At 34.7% G+C, this 14229-nt stretch overlaps 1 protein-coding gene across 1 annotated transcript; it reads right to left on the reverse strand.

Moving 5' to 3' along the window:
• Positions 1–135: 135 nt before the first annotated feature.
• Positions 136–11951, reverse strand: LOC127806218 (casein kinase 1-like protein HD16). The gene is made up of 18 exons (XM_052343359.1): positions 11766–11951; positions 9473–9939; positions 7303–7428; positions 7101–7174; positions 6937–7006; positions 6745–6800; positions 6586–6657; positions 6398–6492; positions 6212–6278; positions 5726–5855; positions 5411–5629; positions 5190–5320; positions 4471–4645; positions 4288–4378; positions 2607–2764; positions 2338–2526; positions 808–902; positions 136–526 (listed from the first exon to the last, which is right to left on the reverse strand). The coding sequence occupies exons 2-17, from the start codon at positions 9851–9853 to the stop codon at positions 843–845; spliced, it is 2094 nt and encodes a 697-aa protein (XP_052199319.1). The 5' UTR covers positions 9854–9939; positions 11766–11951; the 3' UTR covers positions 136–526; positions 808–842.
• Positions 11952–14229: the final 2278 nt, after the last annotated feature.

Below are 14229 nucleotides of genomic sequence, written 5' to 3' on the forward strand. Positions count from 1 at the left end.
TAAGAATCTTATTCTGATTCCTATTTCCTCGTCCTCCATTCTATCCAACCAAACATGACCTATCAAATTAAGACTTTTTAGTGTGTGTGTGAGTGAGTGAGAGAGAGAGAGAGAGAGATGGTTCGGTTAAAGTGATAGGTTGGAAGATCCTCAAAAGGCAAGTCTTCGCTTGCAATTGGCTTTGCTGAAGATTGTAATAGCATGCTGCTAAGATATGTTCATTTCATAGATTACAACAACATTTTTACTAACTTAGCATCGATCTATGATTTCTTTCTTTCTTTTTCTCTCAGTTATAAACCAAAACCCAGAAGAAAACTTCAAAAGGAGCAGTACCCTTACATTCTTACAGAAACTCTACAGATTTGTTTGTTGGATTTGAACCGCCTCTTGAAGAACACTCCTCAAGTGGAGGCAAAGACCACATTAGCAGAAACCAACCACATTCTCAACTCCACTAGTTTAAACGATAATCGATTGCAGATGCAACTCGACTGTATCGGCAGCATTGAGTTGTTCCAGCAGCCTGCGAGTATTTAAGGAGGAAAAAAAAAACATGAGAATAGTGTAAATGAATGGCATTTTGTGTCTGAAGTAAGGTTTCAAACAGATTCAGGTCTTTTTATAGGAGAGATTAGCACCACAAGCATGAAACTGAAAGGAAAAGAAATCGACACAGCTTCAAACATGAAACAGACTCGGCATCATCCATTTCAAAATTGAGAGAGATGTGAGATAGCTTTTGGTTTGACAGATTTTGCACAACCAGTGATGCACAAGAAGTCGGGTTATGGAGGGGAAGCATACCAGTTTCTTCAGTTTCAGCTTTCATGTCTCAGACTTTAAGACACTGTTCTCCCATAACATATCGATGCAATATACAGATTCTTTGCCCATTTTTCCTACAAAGATGGGAAAGCATATGTAAGTGACTGCTGTGAGAATAAAATCACATTATAACTACTTATAAAGCACAGTACATTTGAGTCAAAATCCTTGAATGCTCTTGTTTCTCATTAGAACTAGTTAACTCCCCAACTGAAATTTTTCACTTGAAGAACTCCATAGACGACATTCGGCTCGTGAGACTGGCCTTCATTGACCACTGAGGTTTATTTTTTAAGGGGCCTTCACTCTACAAAGTTGCTTAGTACTGGCCAAAAAGTTTAAAAATAAGCCTATCTATCTAAAGAATAAAGCAAATGCTTGACAATTCCTTCAAGAAGAAATTGCTGAGTAGAGCTCTATCCCAATTGAAAGAATACACCAAGTCACAAACCATGCGATTCAAGGAACTGCCATGTCAAAAACTTAACTCATTATTGTCTCAGCAGTGTTTGAAGAGCATTTAACAAACTCTCTAACAGATCATTGATATGATCGTTTTATTGATAGCTGTGCTGTTCTAAATAGTGGGAAAAGGCTTCTACAAATTGGATCATGTCAAGAACATATTCCATATGCAAGGGTTCAGCTTGTTTTATAGAAGCTAGCATCCATTAAATGCGTGTAGTTAGAATAAATTTGATTGCACACCCACATTGGGATTGCTCGAGGGGGTTGCCTCATTTTTCGCCACAATACTTTATGTCATCATTAACTTTGTTGTTAACCACAACCTTGTCTAGCAAAAAGGGAAGCCATGTACGTACAAGAAAAACCTTAGAATTTTAGTGTCAGAAACAAACCTGCATAGAGCTTCAGATGGTACATCAAACACAGTTGTATTAATGTCTAGAAAAATAAAAAAGGAAAGCTTTATTTTCAAGGGGCCTTTAGGAAAACCAAATGCCTAGGCAACATCTCTGTATCACTGCCACTCTTCAAAAATGAGGCCATAAAGTAAGATGAAAATGTTTCCGAGGCTCATATTCATTATTTTTCATATTTTTGGGAGCTTGGGAGGCCAGGTTTGATGGTGGTTTTCAAGTCCACCTTGATCTGATCTGATCTTGATCTATCCAAATCAAACTCTTGCTAATCAATGGCCAAGAGACCAGCTTGTAGTAGAAATCATTGACGAAATATTTGTTTATTTGGTAAAAGGCAAAGCCAGTTATAGAGTATATAAAAAATTTCGTCTTCTCTGATAGAGATCTTTTAACCCCAAAGTCCAATGAAGTAATTAACACCCATTCCTAACAACCCCCCCCCCCCCCCCAAAAAAAAAAAAAAAAGAAAAAAAATAAAAGAAAAGATAGAAACACTTCTCTTTCCTCCCCGATGGGAATAAAAAGATGACTTCAAGAAGATGATGGAAGTTTGATGATCAAATAAAATAAAACTAGGTAGTCTAAGTACAAACAACGAGATTGAATTCATGAAATCCAAAGGTACCTTAACATGGGTGCTAGGAAAGGCTGATGTCCGCAAAGTTTCTTGAGTTACGTCTTGTGCTCTCCTCTTGGATGTACTCAGTATGAATGCAGCTTGATCTGCTGTTGCAGCAGTTGCTGTAATTCTATATCCATTCTCCCACCTTCTATGAATTCCTTCACTCGGATAGAGGAAATCAAGTTCAACAACCTGCAAAATGCAAAAAGCATTAAGTGCTTGCATGCTATAAAATTTTGATTAGAGCATAAGAAAACAGGAAAATTGAGTACTTGATTAGAATAACCAGCATCTCGGGACATTACAACACCCCATCTGCTACCAGCAGTGGACATGGAGGTAACATAGAAGCCTTCTTTCCACTTCTTATTGATCCATTTGAATGGAAATACATCACTGACTTTGTATGACTGTTGAGTATAGGTTGTCCCTTCAACAACAAGAAAAGCAAAGCAATATCAGTGGTATATAAGCATTTAAATACATAAGATCGGACATTGAAGACATCAATTCCAAATTTACTTTAAAACTTGGGAAGCCATAACTGTATTAAAATGTATGTCTTCTACTTATGGCAAGCCTAATACCACCATCATCATCATCAATTGCACCTTATCCAAACCAAGTCAGAGTCAAGGGCACAACATTCATAATATTAATTGATTTCTAAAAGTTAGACAATACAAATCCATGCAAAAGAAAAAGAGGCAAAATTTTAAGCCAAATGCCCTTCCTAACACAACCCTCTAGCGAGGGAACGATGAGATAAAGCTCAAACACCATTCTTCATACAAAAAAGTTTCATAAGATAGTGGTAAATGAAAATAATTGATATGGCTGTATTCCATCACATAGTTGATATTACTGAACCAACTTGTACAACATGGAAACGCAACCAAGGACAAGCCTATTATACATTGGATTTTATTTTGTCAGAGAAACTTTTTATGCAAAAATGTGCGCAAATCTGCATACACAATATGAAAGGAGTACTTCCGGGCTGACCCCTGGAGCAGGGGTGAGGGTGGGGCAACTTCTAGACCCATCTACCAGATTGTAGAATCAGCAGTTCTCATTATCCCAAATTAAAACCCCAAAATTTTTTATACCATCCCATTGAGCATTTGAACATGATTTTTAGATAATCAGCGATAATTTATATTGGAATGGTCAACTGAGATAGATTGCTAAGGACTCTTACTCTATACCCTAAAAAGATAGAGGCATGATGGGCACTGAAGAAGCATTTCCAGAACTTAAAAATACAATGCCAATATCAGTCCGTCAGTTGATGATGTCAATAGCTACATTAAACTTGGAAGCTAGTACCTCCAGAAGGTACAATAATAAATGGCATTGTCGCCAGTAAACTAACAATGAACAAAATCAAGAAACAAGTTCAAAATCAGTTTATTAACCACAAATAATGCTCAAGTAGTGTTTCAAGACCACAGGTTATATAAAACATAAAACTGTTAAAATGCACCAGTTCACTGGTATTTGTGATACTGGATTTCAATGTAGTAAAAATATTGAAATAAAATGAAACTAGTTTTCGTGTTTGATATTACATGATCTTTCCTCAATGCCCCTCAAGGAGCAGTATCTTATTCTGAGAGAAACAAACTGCGTAATAAACAGAAAAACAATTTCTATCATAAAACTGTGCAGGAGAAAAGAAATATACTGTACCTCAGCATGCATTCTGAAATTAAAATTGTCAAGGTACTAGGGATTTTTGGTGATTTGAGTTGAAACTAAGATGTCCTTTATCTTTAAGATTCTCACAGTTTCAAACCAAAGCTTAGGCCAAGGAATGCTACTAAACTTGCCTAATCATGAAATCAAACGCCCGAGTATGAAAATTTGTCACTTAATGGGCTACTACTTTGCAAGTGTTGTGATACCAAAGTTTCAAGAGTGAAGATAATCTTTTGTTTCTTTGCCACTCACCCTTGGACATTACCACCAATGCATTGCCATTGGCTGCACCAGCAAGGGAAGTGATGTAATAGTTCTTGTCCCACTGCTCCATTATCCAGTCCTAATGAAGAAATTAGAAAGTGGATATGTCAGGGTAATGGACCTCTGGTTTATGAATTCATCCAAAATCATTGTAAGAAGTGTAACACCTACCTTGTTCAAAAAAACAGGGGAGAGTTCATAGACCTGGGATGTAAAACCTGTTCCTGCATCCATAATGACTGCCCACAAATTTCCAGAAGAAGCTATACAGCTGATGAACAAACCATCTTCCTTTCCCTTCTCCACATGTTGGTAAAGTCTTGTATCCATTACATTATAGTGATATCTGCAGTCAAGAGTTTTTGTCACTTGTCAACTTATGGAGCAAGAGTCACAAACAGCAAGCGTAATAACCATTTTCCTCACTCTCAACTAATAGAGAAAGAGTCCCACATAGAGTAAGTGTAAAAAGCAACCCAAAGGCTGCTTTTCTGTGTCAAAAGTTTCAGTATGTGCAATAACATTGAACAAACCTGGCCAATGGAAAAGTAACAAGAGGATTGCCGCCACCCCCCCCCCCCCCCCCCCAAAACACGCACACACGGGGAAAAAACACAAAAATTTTACAGCTTCAGCCAATAATTATCAAATCCTTAATAAATCATAAGATCTTGGAGATAAGAGTTTTCTTTTAGAAACAAATGACCAGATTCAAAACATGTTAATAATTTTGGAGATAAATCTTCAATATATGCCACAACACTCTTTTAGAAAGGAATTGATGCTTCGCCTGGAATAACTATTATTTTTTTCTTTTCCTCTTTTTTCCCCCCTTTTTTGGTCAGGGGACAGTTAGGTAAGAGTTCACACTGCTTGATCCCAGGATATACCTCTGTTTCATCGCTGATCTGGAACTGTACACAGAGATCCACTGAGTAGCTGGAGTACCCAACCGAACTCTCTTGCGAGGCTGCACACCATCTTCCAAACCCACAAGGAATCTACTCCTTTTCTGACCCACCTATAACACATGACAGGTTTGGTAACCAATAGTAGAAACAATTTGTTAACTTCCAAAAGATTGCTCGACATCAATCACAAATCAGCCTACCTTTAAGGCTCCATCTATTCTGATGGGCAGCAATGATGCATCAGAACCTATGTTGTCCTCGAAAAGTGAGATAAGCTTTGAGTAGTTGGGCTCTTCATCAAACTTCATGTTGGTCACCATCTCGAGAAATTGTTGAAAAGGAGGAGGGCATAAGCAACAAAGCAGCTCTGAAGGAGTCCCCATCTTCTTTTTACAAACAAGGAACCCTTTATTCTCACCCTGCAGCCCAAGATTCCACCAGTGATTGAAATCACATGCTTAAACCAAAAACTTGAAGTGTAAGAATGACAATGCAAAATAAAACAAGAAACTTACAACGAAACCTTGCCAGGGCAGCTTCCCTTTGAGGAGGAATATTAAAGTATAAGCTAGTGACTCAAGGTCATCCCTTCTACTTCCTGTCCTACCCAAATGAGCATGTACACTTGCATAACGTACTGTGCCCCTGTCAACATATAGAATTCAGGGTCCATTCCAAGATGATACATAGATCAGGAAAACTAACAAATTCCAGTCAGACATGCTGTTGTAGGTAGGAACAACTTTTCCTTTGCTAAAGGGGGCAAAGCTTAAGATCAAACCAATAGTATACATTATGGAGAGTCCTCTCTATATAACTCCCAACCAAAGCAGAAGTAAGATGAATATAAATGAAGGATATATTCCATTTTGGAAAATACTTAAATGAAGCAAGGTTTTCTTAAAGCTTCCCACTGTCAGTAAATAGTGGGTGACAGACTTCTGGAACTGTCATCACAGCATTAAAATCTGAGAGAGAGAGCGCAGGGGGGGAAGAGTTACCTGAAAACATCAGGCTTTTGATCATAATCAACATGGCGACCAGAAGAGACTTCCTTCCATCTTGAAGCTGAGGTAGTCATTCCAAGACCAGTTAGAACTCAAGATCCAAATTATAAAACACAATTACAAAAGCATTTAAAAAATTGTCTGCATCTGAAATTTTTTTTGGGGGAAAAGAAGACATACCCAAACCAAGATCAATTAAGTACAATTTTTTCTCATTAGGTGTTCCAGGCTGACCAAGCAAAAAGTTTTCTGGCTTTACATCTCCATGCACAAAACTGAAGGAAAAATTAACTACAACCAGCTCAGAATGTGCTTGTGCATGTATATAATATATTAAGAGAGAGAGACAGCGAGAGAGACACAGGTACCCCCTAAAATGAAGCTGTTGTAGGATTGATATTGCCTCCACTGCTATACAAGAAACCATTGTTTCAGACAGCCTATGCAAAGAACAAAAATAATAAGAAACAATAAAAATTATTAAAACATCAACTATAAAATTAGAAGGAAGGAAATTAACTTCATACATCTGGTTATTCGAGTTCCAGACATCCCATAAACTTGGGCCTAGCATATCCATAACCTGGCTTCCACGTACCATAGTATTAATGAACACATATTAGGAGTGGTTTCACAACAACAGCAAAGGAGGGCCCCCCAAGGGAACCAAAAAAGAATAAGAACATTTACAAAATGCCAACATAAACAAGAAAACTCACGAGTATATAATATTCTCCTAATCGGCCTTTGTGATGCACCAAAGGAATTCCATAGCAACCATTTAGAGTGCTTCATAAACAACAATAAAGCATAAGATAACCATTCATTTGTAACAGGCACAAAAATGGAGTTTAAAGAATATCACCGATGAAGTCTCACATACCTGTAAACTTGCCACTCATAAGGCGGACCATAACTGCATCCTTTACCATTTCGATGCTCAAATTTCAAAGCAACCTAGCACAATATCATCCAATGCACACACACAAGAAGAAAAGGAAGGAAAAAAAAACATGAATACTAATTGTATAAATTCAAAAGCCTTGGAGAGAGAAATATTGGAGTTATAAGAACAAATTGTATACCTCAACAGCATCAGGGCCAGTGTGCCCTGAGCCACCTGTCACTCGCCTTCCAACATAAACTTGCCCAAAGCCCCCTTTGCCCAGCTTTCTATCTAACTTGTAAACAGGGGAGTTTCCGAGCTTTATCTGATAAAACAAAAAAATAAGATAGTTTCCATGGAGAGAAAGTTTCTTCAGTAATAAAGTTATTCCTTATTAGTATCCATTGTCAACCTTTTTCTTCTTTAATTTATATGCATATGTACCTTCTTTCAGGATACCATTTCACAAAGATACATTGTCCACGCATCCTAAAGGGCAAAAAGTTCATAATATCTTTCCCAATAAGTAGTCAATAGTTCAGGATATACATTACTAGTTCAGTGTATATGCTCAAAGATTAAGAATTATATTTGCAATCAGCGTATTACAATATACTATTATTTTCATTAATGATAAATTCTAATAGAAAATTAGAAATATTTTACATGTGCTTGTGTATCAAAGAAAAGGTATATGCCATGGTCCAATACGCTATAGTGTCCCCTTAGGAAAATGGATCTAGCGTCTCCAGGTTGTCAGGTGGAAGGTTATGATATCATGTCATTGAAAACTATGACACCACGGGGAACCTTCTAAGCTTGACAATCGGCATCAATAGAACAAACACTGACAAGTACTGTGACTAAGACAGGAACCATGACAAGAAATATAACCAAAGCCCAAAGATGTTGTGGTTAAGTAGTCTAATGTGCTGACTAGAAACTGATATCCTTCAACCAACTTTTATCCAATAAAGAACAAGACTCAAATATTATAAGAAAGTATTTGGACTAATTCCCATTAGCAATGAGTATGAGAGAGAATCGCCCTGTTGTCTTATATTTCAACGAACATTATAAAGGTTGATGATATGCGTTCCTAAAGAACAAAAATTTTCTTTAAAGCAACAAAAGGAAAAGAAAACACTAGGCAAATCAAAAACCAAGAGACTTAAATTAAGAAATCATCAGCTCCCATAATTGATTCAAACTAACAGTTGGAGGCCTGGAGCACCACTTCCAATTGAAATAGATGAAGTTCAAAGTATGCATTACTAGTCAGAACTAGATAATCCCATCTGAAGTAGTGTTTCCATTGGGGTAGAGAAGTTTCAAAAGTGATTGGGTAGGAACAAAAATAACACCTTTAGTTACTCATTAAGATTATAAGATATCACAATTAGCATAACCTGTTAATGAATGGAAGGATTTTTTTCCCAGATTGTTACATTTATATCCATGATACTTGTTCCAAAAATCATTCTCATACTTGTCGTCTTGTTCATTACCAAGAACTGTTGCATTAAATGTTATAATGGGGATAGGCGAATTTAATTCTTCATATTAACATATGCTATCAACAGACAAAAGGTCAATCCTCAGCGTCGGACTGTATTAATTGAGGATACTGGAAGCAGTTACCTAATAAAAACTGTAAGTAGTTGCTGCCATCTTATTTCGAGGATCATTTATTTCATCATCATCAGTTGCTCATCATATTTGGAGCCTTTTGATATTCAACGGGTGACGGCAGTTACAGTGATGGATTTTTTGTATTCATAGATTTGGAGGCTTTTGGAGCATTATGTCTTTTTCTGTTTCATGGCATGTTAGGTGTGACTATTGAAAGTCAAATTCTTTTTGTCATGGAGGAAACCACTCTCATTTCTTTTTCCTTTTTTTTTTATTTTGGTGAGAGTTTTACCTTTCTCTTTTGAGGATTTTGTGTAGTTTATTAATAATCTCTTCCTTTAAGTAGTTCTTTTAGCTTATCTTGTACAAGACCCCTTAAGGCAGTTCTTTTAGTGCTCCCTAATATCTATTAGGAAAAAGAAAGATAAGCACAGACCTAAACTTTGGGAATAGTCAAAAAAACCGGCTACCATCAAAGCATTCTTGTTAGCCCCATGCCATCAATACCATATTAGGGAACAAAAATAAAACAATGAATTATCTTATAAAGCCAGCCACTTGTTTTGTCATGGTTCCTTTATTACATATGCTCATAAATTGCATGAAATACTCGTAATGCATTAAGGATATGTAGATAAGCTGACATAAATAGAATGAGAAAAGGACAAAAGCAAAGCTACTTTCATATGTTAATTGAAATTCAATCCCGAAAAGACTGGCTTATGTTTAAATCATACCCTTTCAGGAAGTGGGCTTGTGTTTCCTTCTTCCTCAACAGCTGCCAATTTCTCTCCTGCCAACTCATTAGGAATACCAGCCACTTCTCTTACCACCCCATCAAAAATGTTATGCCCCTGGCCTCCAACACCAGCACCAAGAACCGGAGCATTCTTATCTTGATTCATTGCTCTAGACCCCCTGCCTCTGCCAGCAGCTCTTGGTCTCGTACAAGGGTATACTGGGATAACAGGATTCAAGGGAGGTGATTTCAGGCCTGCAGCTTTGGAGCTATTACCTCTCCCAGTGCCACGCTGAGGATTTGGTACTAAAGCAGCATCATCCTTCTGAGTATTGCCGACCCTCTTAGATCTACGGGCTCCACTTCTCAAATCAGGCATCCTTGTCCCATGCAAGAAGAGATCTTTACTAACTTTCTCCTTCAACTTCAATGTACACTGAGTAATATAAACCTAGAAGCCTCCACCTAAGTTGAAAGAAGATTGGAATACAAACCACATCATCCCATGAAAACTGACTAAATACATAATCACATGAAACTGATGTACCAACCACTTGGACCTCAATTTTCAATTTAGGAAATGACATCTTGTACTACAACTAAAGATTAACATCATAATGATATGATTTTACAAAGCACCTCAACGTTAACGAAGAAAACATTCATAGACAAAAAGGAAACAATAAAATATAATGAAGAATTTATGGATCAATGTGGTTCACATGCAGTACACCATCTCCCACCAGTTCTCCAGAATTAATTGGAACTTAATGGTAACTAACCCCATTTAGTACCAAAAACAGCCAAAAATCCAAAAAGACAGAGAGCTTTAAGAACAAACCCAAAAAGCAATCTCAGGGTGAAACAGCACCTCTTGCCCAATCATGGATCCATTATTATGATGAAGGGGAAATTCGTGTTGATATGCATATAAATCCTTTGCATAGGAAAGAAGGTCTCATTTATTCAAGCAAGAAGAAGATCCTAGTAAAATTATCTGCACCCTTGCACTTCTTTCCGTTGCAATAAAAAATTATCAGTAGTAAAGAAAGAAAAAAAGGGCGTGCAAGATAAATAACACATGAATACACATTAGTCATGCTTCCAACTTGACATGGGGCTTGCAAGAGATAATGTAGATTGTTATGTGCTAAGAATTACTAGGTTTCTTTGAAAAAATCATGTCATATTTTCATTTTATTATGATATTTGGACGCTTAATTCAGGCTAGTAGGTTACTTTTTACTGCATTGGATAGCACTGATTTTAAGGATATTTATTTGTCTTTTGGGTTTTATCAAGTCTTCAGATAGGCTTAATGGATTTCTGAAGAATGTACTTACAGAGAATTGATGTAAATGGTGAAATGGAGTAGCTAAGGCTCTCCTCTTCCTCTGGAATCTCTATCACCTATGTTGTTTTCTTGTTCATCTACTTTTTCTTTTTATTTCTCATATCTTCTCACACATTTGATCTGCCTCTCCTAACTTTGTTCTTTCTTTCTTTATCTCTTTCCTATATAACACATGTAATAGAATTACTACCCTACACACCCAACAACAAATTCAGCAAAATATTTCAAGGGGCATGCTTCATGAAACAAGAACTTAGCTAAAGTAATCAAAGCTATCTTTTTATCTAATTATCCTTGTATTCTAATCTGACCACAGATGAGTACATAAAGATAATTCCATTTCCCAATGTTTTCTTTCCAGAAGACTACCAATTAGAACAAAAAGTATCTTATTAGCAAGTGATCCATCCAGTTTAAACAATGGCTATAACTCCAGCATCTATGCTTATGAAGACTAGAGCTGACCTTCAATCTGCTAAAGCCATCAAAAGGGGGGAAAGAGGAAAAATGGAAAAATCTATCATACCAACTGATCCAAGATCAAGGATATCGTCTGTCACGAACCAAGAAAAAAAAAAAAACTAATGAAAACACAATCAATGATGCATAAAGTCTAAAAGTTTACCATCCAATGATTTTCCAGAGAAAACAAAATGAAAAGGATGAAACTGAAGACTTTCATTCCAGATTACCATCACAACCACAATTTGCAACTAATTTATAATCGTATCATCATCGACTCGGCCATCCACCACACGGACGATCGGCCAAAAAAAAACAAGCAAAACCAAATCATCAGACACCGAATAAGGAAGAAGAATACCCAATACCCATTTTCCGATTCACACAAATCAATGTACCCACCGCCATAAATATACAAATAGCCAAGAAATTAAACAAATAAATAGATAAGTCGAAGGAGGCTTCGAGAACACACCTCCGTGAGAGGAAATCTGAAACCAGGGGACTGAAATGAACAGAACAGGGCGGAATGTGAAGGATCCAATAAAGGTTGAATGGTTGAGCAAAAACGGATGGTCCGTGGAGAAGACGAGGCGAGAGTTTAGAAGAGAAGCGAAGGGGAATGAGGCGATATGGGTTTGGGCATGTAAAGGACGGTGCGGACCGGACCTAGGGGCGTACGATAGCACCATGCGTGTGCTTTGCCAGTGTATTATTATATTATTATATAATACATATGTCTTGTCTGGCCCATCCCATGGGTAATAATATCTCCCCCTCTACGGTTAAAAACTTTTTTGCTGTTAAATGTCCCTAAAGGAACTCTTCCAGACTTTCTTTTCTTTTTATTATTATCATTATTATTATTTTTAATTTTAATTTTTGAAAAACCAAATGGGAGCCTTGGTTGACATATCTTTTGTTTTGTAGGTTTGTAATTATAACAACAAATGTTATTTTAAAATTTTTGAGATAGTTTTTCTATTAGTTAAGTCAAGGAGTTTGACAAAAAAAAAAACTTAAATTAAGTGACATCTGTAGAAAATAAAATTTTAAAAAAATATGAATAAAATAATAGTAACTAACTCCGAGAAAATTTAAGGTTAAATCTTTTAATCTATCATTTTGGTAATATCTCATTTCATCTCATCGTATATCACATGATATGATTTATCATACACTTATAATAAATAGGTTGGGAAAAATATTGGCTTAATACATGAAAATTCTTCAATAATTAAAAAATATGATGTATAATATTTGATGTGAAAAACGTCAAGATTCGATATCTCAATTATTAAAAGATATTACTTTAAGTTTTTACCGTAACGGAACGTTAGTGCATGTATGAATGTTCCTATTTTTTAGAGTGAATGTCACGTTAGTAAAATATATTAAATTAAATTTAATACATAAATATAATATTTATTCCCTTAACAATTAAAAATTTTAACATTTGATTCTTCAATAATTAACAAATTTAACACTTGGTTCATGAAATAAAAAAAGGACCAAATTTGATAAATAAAAAATACTTAAATTTCATAAAAGAAAACCTAAAATTTCATTAAAAATATATATATAAGAATATTAAAAAAAAACCTAAATTTCATAAAAGATCTAAAAATATTATTAAAAAATATCTAAAAATATTCAAAATTTTGATGTGTATTTTTTTTTTTTTTTTTTACTTCTGGTTTAAGATCTCATTTGACAATTTATGAATAAGATTTATGGATTCAATGAATTTTTTGTTATTTTTCACTCAAATTCTTGTTATCACAGTTTTCATTATGTCTTTTTTTTTTTTGAAATTTGATCCTTTTTTTTTAATATGTTTAGGTATTTTTTATGATTTTTTTAGTTTTTTTAATGAAATTTATGTTTTTTAAAATATTTGTAGGTATTTTTATGAAATTTTTAAGTCTTTTTATGAAATTTAGATAACTTTTTTTTTAACTAAATTTGGTCTTTTTTCATATTAGGGATCAAATATCAAAATTTTTAATTATTAATGGATCAAATGTCATATTTATATATTAATCATAATATGATATGTCTCGCTAACATGATATCTTGCGCGATGTAAATAACAATTCAATTTACTTTTAATCACAATAAAATTTTAAAATAATAATTTTTAATAGTTAAAATATGGAATCTTAATGTTTTGTACATTAAAAATTAAATATCATATTTTTAAATTATTGAAAGCCTGTTATACATAATAAGCAAAAAATATTTAACATAGTTATAATATTAATTCATGATGTTAATATAGTATTGCAAATATCATATCCTAAATACATGGCAGTGAGATGAGATATTTTCAGTTTTTCCAATCCAATGGGAAAAAGAGGAAAAGAATCCTAATATTGTTAACATTAATTTTTAATTTTTAATTGATACGCATCAGACAAGACTATATTTAGAGGGTCTTCGAGAGATTTATCATTCTCTTAAAGAATGTTCTCTTAACGCCTAAATAGGAGTTACTGAGGAGGTCTTTAAGTGACTAGACGAGATGAGTCTATCAAGTTTTCATAATTTGTCTAGATTTATTTATTTTTGAATCTAATCTTTTTGTAAGTGGGTCATGATCTAAATTACATCCGTCATTATATGCATATGATAAATGGATTATACATATTTTCATAAAATAAATAAGTAAATTTTCAAAAATTAAGTAAACAATACTAAACAATAAAAGAATGGGTAAGTCAACAACTTGATATACAATTTTTTTTTCATTTAAATAGTGTGCAAATTAGACTTTAATATTAAACGTGTTGACATTAACAGTGAACACTTTTTATGGGTGTAACAGATCAAATTTCAAAGAAAAATATCTCTATATTTTTCAAAAGCATGCCACCTCATTTTATTATTTTTCACATATATTGTCAAGATTTTCTAGAAGTTTGATGTAGCCATTGAAA

Source organism: Diospyros lotus, chromosome 7, assembly GCF_014633365.1.
Source record: "Diospyros lotus cultivar Yz01 chromosome 7, ASM1463336v1, whole genome shotgun sequence".
NCBI classification, from domain to species: domain Eukaryota; kingdom Viridiplantae; phylum Streptophyta; class Magnoliopsida; order Ericales; family Ebenaceae; genus Diospyros; species Diospyros lotus.